This window comes from Phragmites australis, chromosome 18 (genome assembly GCF_958298935.1).
Source record: "Phragmites australis chromosome 18, lpPhrAust1.1, whole genome shotgun sequence".
In the NCBI taxonomy this organism is placed as follows: Eukaryota; Viridiplantae; Streptophyta; class Magnoliopsida; order Poales; family Poaceae; genus Phragmites; species Phragmites australis.
In genome coordinates, this window is record NC_084938.1 from 17492979 (window position 1) to 17499191 (window position 6213).

The 6213-nt window shown below is 43.0% G+C and overlaps 1 protein-coding gene across 1 annotated transcript; it reads right to left on the bottom strand.

Annotated features, from left to right (window-relative positions):
* Nucleotides 1–1614: 1614 nt before the first annotated feature.
* On the bottom strand, nucleotides 1615–5077 carry LOC133899702 (uncharacterized). The gene is made up of 9 exons (XM_062340742.1): nucleotides 4942–5077; nucleotides 4724–4838; nucleotides 4501–4621; nucleotides 4337–4392; nucleotides 4211–4258; nucleotides 4025–4122; nucleotides 3266–3335; nucleotides 3087–3197; nucleotides 1615–1862 (listed from the first exon to the last, which is right to left on the bottom strand). The coding sequence occupies exons 2-9, from the start codon at nucleotides 4811–4813 to the stop codon at nucleotides 1812–1814; spliced, it is 645 nt and encodes a 214-aa protein (XP_062196726.1). The 5' UTR covers nucleotides 4814–4838; nucleotides 4942–5077; the 3' UTR covers nucleotides 1615–1811.
* Nucleotides 5078–6213: the final 1136 nt, after the last annotated feature.

The window sequence follows — 6213 nt, forward strand, 5'->3', positions numbered from 1 at the left end:
GCGTTGTATATGCCCAAACCATCTCAAACGATGTTGGACAAGCTTCTCTTCAATTGGTGCTACACCAACTCTATCACGTATGTCCTCATTCCGAACTCGATCCCTTCTTGTGTGGCCACACATCCATCTCAGCATGCGCATCTCCGCTACACTCAACCGTTGGACATGTTGCCTTTTAGTTGGCCAACATTCTGCGCCATACAACATCGCAGGTCTAATTGCCGTCCTATAGAACCTGCTTTTTAGCTTCTGTGGTACTCTCTTGTCGCAGAGGACGCCGGAAGCTTGGCGCCACTTCATCCACCCGGCTTTGATTCGATGGCTCACATCTTCATCGATTTCACCATCCTTCTGCAGCATCGACCCCAAATATCGAAAGGTATCCTTCTAAGGTATCACCTGCCCGTCAAGGCAAACCTCATCCTCCTCGTGCCTAGCACACGTCTTCCTTGCAATGGATATTTTCCAGCATCAAAAAAGTTTTCAAGCGATCTAATTATGTTAAAGACGCACGCAATCCCATGCATGTGAAGCCAAATCAATGCTAAGCAACTTACAATGCAGAGCATCCTTGATATATTAATCAGAAGAGAACTTTTAATGTTGTAATTGTTTAGTGTGGTTGATATATTTAGAAGGTAAGTAAATCGATTTATATTATCTAGGATCCTTTTCATGTTATTTTCAGTGCGATTGCGTAAGGAGTCGAGCTCACTTAAGATTTCTAATGCAAGCTCAAGGTCGAGTGATGACATATGATTTTGTCTAAAAATGTTACGTGCAACGTGACGGGATGTTACGGTGAGAATTTTTCTCTCAAAATCGGATGCATACAGTGAGCTATAGAGTGTTTAATTTTAAATATTGCAAACGTTATTTTTTAATGTTATAACAGATCGATGGAACATCTGATCCATTGAACGCCCGGACGCTAGCGGCTCCTATAAATAAATGGTGATATTGCAGGCATAGGAACCAGAAGTTGGTAGGGAAATTACGGGGAGCTTACACAAGTTAGGACGCTGTAACAGCAACCGCTCGCGCGGCTGTGGGCGGTGTCGGATCCGGCCGGCGGCGGGGCGGAGAACGCGACGGGGATACCTGGGGGCTGGGGACGCGGTGGTGGTCTGCGCGTGCGCCTGGTGGGGAACGCGACTGAAGAGAGGCGTGCTTCGACCCCCGAGTGTGCAGAGAGAGAGACGCTTGACTTTTGAGTCGATAATGCTTTCGCCTTCCCGAATTATTTCAGGGAAGAAGGCATCAATCCATCATTTACCCCTCGTCATCTACTTTGTCGAACAAGCTTTTTCACCACCAATTATTGAGTACTCATCTGTACAAATTGCATTGTGCGAAGCATTTTTACCTGCCGCAACACAGGCTGTTACGCCAGATGAAAAGGCAAAAGACAAACAAAATCATCAAACATGCGAGCACTAAATAAGGCACTTGGATACTTTTTTTCGTTTTTTTCTTGCTAAAGTACCGTTTGCCTTCATGCTTAAGAGACACTTGTATCCTCACAATCACAACTAAGATATTGATTCTTGAGCTTGGAACTCATCAGTTTCTTGAAAGAACAAATAGCACCTTCCAAGGGCAAAATGAGCAGGATACATGGAAAATAAGTGTTGTTCTCATTGCACTTTCATACTTGTAACATCTGGGTAACACTGATTAAAGGCACATAACAAAACCGAAGTACATTGTTGCCGATTGCCATCCCCTTGGTGCTAAAATAAGCCAGTCATCTAACTCGACCGCCCGGTCACCCCCACTTCAAAGGATCCGTCTGCCTCTCTTGTAAAACACTAATCCTCATCAAACTTGATCTTCTTAGCTGAAGGCTGAATGCTCCCGACCTGTACAATCAAGAACACACTAGCTGATTAGCATCAAGGGGGAATCTATCATATTCCCCAAACTATAGAAGGAAAAAAGGCATAGCGTTGCTCAGATGAGACAGCAGGAAGACAAAAGGTAGCACAGTGCACTCTCAAAATTCCGCAATATGTGTTTTTGCATCATCCAGAAACAGCATTTGACGATACGAGTACCAAAGGTGGCCAATCTATGATATAATCTAAAATATTGGGAACATAGGCACCCCAGACAGAAAGACCATATAACAGATGGATCACAGATCACACTGTCAGTGTTTTGAAGAGTGAAGTCAACAAACTTCTGAAGAAAAGACGAACACCAGAATTGAGCCTGTGCGTTGATGTGGATCCTATTCTGTTATCAATTTATATGAGAAAATAAGCTAAGAACATCAATATGTGACGGATATAATTATGTTTATTAGCTTTTTTTGCCTCACAAATGTGTAGTAGGTTCTAGATACATATATCAAGTGTCTTTCAGTATTTCTCATTGTAATTGGCGCCTCTTTTTGGTGAAACTGTGTTATCTGATTGGGATTGGACAGCAAGGAAATAACGTGATGATGTGGCACTCTCATGTACCTCTTTTAGGTCCCAGGATTGTAATCACTGAGTCAAAGTAATCATTCAGAAGTCAGAACCAATATGTGCCGAAGTCATACTTCATCTTATCAGGGACAGAGATATGAGATTACAATCCCATTTGGTCATTTTACGAAATGCTACTGTTACTGATAATTGAGTCATTCTGCTTCCTAAGTTAAGACCTCTTTTTCACCTATTCGGTGTGAGCGAAAATCCACACAAATACAATTCTGTTTGCACAACAAAGTTTGTGTTTTCCAGATTCTCATAGTCAATTATGAACCATTTTTCCTTAAGCAGCATCTCGAAGTCCAAGGGAAAACTAGTACCCAAAAACTTATATCTACCATTGGCATGAAATTCAAAAAAGTTTGGTCAGATAATAACATGATTATGACATCAGGAAGCAAAACAAGCATGTGACAAAAGTTGGTCAGACTGTCATCAACATTTTAATGACTTCAGTACTGTGTCGAGCGGGCAACAATACAGTAAAATAAACCATGTTATGTTTATCTGTGATTTTCACAAATTCAGGAACAGGAAAGCATCAGGTTAGTATATCTGATCAAGAGATGTCATTTAATAATGAACAGCAAGTGAAGGTTTACTTACAAGGGCTGGACACTCGTAACCAATACCAGCAGCCTTGATTCTTTTGCGGCGCTTTTGATCTCGCTTTACAATTACTTCAACCATCTTTTTGTGCTCCTCTAAAGTTTTATCCTGCTAGCGACACAGGTATTTAGTACAGTTCACACTTTCTGCTACAGTTGTAGTTAGCAATGCATTACCTTGTTATGTCTTTTCCGTTCGATTGCTACCCGATCAATTGGTATAAATCCCCGTCGCACCCCTTTCCATCTGCACAAAATTGATAGTAAGATATGGAAACTGCACAGGACAAGAATTTCATTCCCGTTTAAATCAAGAAGCGAGAAACAGCCACTACGCACAGCTACATCAATACCATTACTGCTTAAGTGCTAAGTTTCATGTCCAGTAAGCACATAAAAGAACAATGATACAAGAACACTGTTTCTTACAATTGCTAGGTTGTTAAGTCAGAGAACATATCCTAAGCACATCAACTTTCTGCACAAGTTTTGTTTTGTGGTTTATGACAGTTCCAAGGACCCAAACACATGAAGCCCATCCAATACAAATACATCATCAAATCCTTAAAACTCCAGTGACTCATTGATTGGTGGACCAATTCAGCATATATACAAAAGAAACAAAAATAGTTAACAAAAACCTATTGACACTGATCCATATCATCTCAATTGAATAAGTTCTGGTATTTGTCTTAGACATCTAGATCACTCTTATTACACCAGACATGTGCTTAATATAAAGCTACAAGTCACTTTTACTGATTAGATGCATTTCTATTAACAGCTTTTCATTTTCTAACGCATCAGGCGCATGTGCTTGTTAGAATCCAGACTACTTGGATGATCCATGCTACTTCTCCAGTTTCCCTTGTTCTCAAAAAGGTGAAAGCAAACAGAATCAAGTACTTAATAGAAAGCATGGCTGGAGAGGCCTACAATTTTGGATGAACTCTCTCTGGCGGAACAAGTGTAAGTTGCAAAGTGTGCTCAAACAAGAGGTAGTTGTTTATCTCATCAGCCACAACCTTCGCCACCTGATACACCAAAGCCCATGCACAAACTGTAAGCAGACAGCAAATAACGGACATTCCACAGCACAGATATCTCAAAGTAAGCGCTTACATCAGGTTTCTCAAACTCAATGAATCCATAATGCTTGGACTTTCCTGTCTAAAAGTATCACCAAACCATAAGTTAGAGGCTTACAAATAATGCACATGAATCATGGCATACAGTAATATATGATACCTTGCGGTTCCTGGCAACCCTAAGCCTCTTAACAGTCCCAAACTGCTGAAAGAATCCTACAAGAAAATCAACAACAGCAGAAAAACATCAGCACCACGACGTGCATCCCCAATACTTAATGCTTCTACATCCCATCCATGCACCGTTGTTGCACGCAAACACACCTTGTATCTGGTCCTCGTAGAAGCCGTGGGGGATGTGCCCGATGTAGAGGACGGTGGCGGTGTTCTCCGGCGCCTCGGGCTGCTCCTTCCGGATCCTCTTCCCCGGTTCTCCTTCCAGCGGCTGCACCAAACCGCAACACAACACAGCAGCACCAGGATTAGCTGGGCTCTTTACTCTCACAGGCAAACACCAAATTGAGGCAGAGGGAGTGGGGCCACGCACCAGGAAGTCCTTGCCCTCGCCAGGGCGTGGAGCTGCAGTGCGCCGTGCGAGCACTCGCCTCTGGTTCCGCTTCTTCTCCCTCATCCCCATCTCGCCTAGTCCTCTTCACCTCTCTCTGTCAGCTCTCGGATAATCAAAATCATCACCAAGGCGCGAGACCTCGAGCCGGAGCGGAACGGGGGCGAATCGAAGGGAGGGTTTGGTGCGGCTTTCCTTACCTTGATATGGCGTCAGGCGCTATCAGGCGCGGCGTAGGTGGGAGGGAGGCGCCGGAGTTGGAGGAGAGGCGATGGGAAGGAGCAGAGGAAGAGGAGCCGTCGGGGAGGCGAAGAGAAAGGTTTTGGCGGCGGCGTTCGTTTTGATGGATAACGGCAGAGAGTTTGGGCCGTAGCCGGAAGGCCCAATACGAGTAAGGCCCGTTGTCTCCTTGGCCCGACGGGTAATTCTCCTGATAATCGATGGGAATGGGGTTCTTTCTTCCCTATGTAGTCTAATGCCATATTTATTTTTTATTTCTGGTTCTGTTTCTACTGATATAAGAAGTTAGAAGTTAAAATAAATAGAGTTTTGAAGAAGTTATTTTTGGAGAAGTCAGAAGCCTGTTTTTGAGAAAAATAAACTAAAACTGAGAAGCTCGCTGAGAGATGCTTTTTTAAAGCTATGTGCTGAAAAAATCAAAAATTTATTGCAGAAACCAACAACTTTTTAGACAAGCTAAAAACACAATTTTTTAGAAAAATCTCAAAAGTAAAAGTCCAAACAAATAGGCCCTAAACCTTGCGTGAGCATACAGGGAGTCCTGCTATTAGCGAGCGCTTCCTCGCGCGTGTACCACCCTAATAGCCTTTGCTTTTATGTTTTGGGAAAAAAAAATTCCCTACCATGTTATTTTTGTTTTTGTAAAATTTTACATGAGAAAGTTCGATTTAAAAAAGTTTGGAAAAAAATCTTGCACGAGAAAAGTTTTGTTCAAAAGTTTTGAGTAAAAATTAATGAGAAATGTTTTGAGAAAAAATTCGGAAAAAAATTATATAGACCCACGCTACATATCCGTCACTTGGGCACCAACGATCATGCGCGGAACAGGATTTTCGGCACACAGGTTCCTTCTGACGACATTGGCCATCATAACTATTGGAGATGGGCACAAAGCTCGTTTCTGGCATACCGTTGGCTTAATGGTGTTGCCCCGAAATCTCTGGCACCTAGTCTCTTCGGCCTAACGAGACGCAAAAACAACATGGTTGCCTTTGAGATGGCGAATGGCAGATGGATTAGAACAGCCAGGCGTAGAATCACGGCACCCGCTCTCTTAACCGAGTTCGTCATCCTATGGACGCGGGCTATAGAAGATTCACCTCAGCCCTGAAAACTCCTAGCGACGGACCACTAATGGCAAGTACACCACCCACACCCAGTCGGCCTACCTTACGAAATTTAGAGTCCTTACCGCCATTTGAGGCAAATATCATTTGGAAGGAAAGAACGGA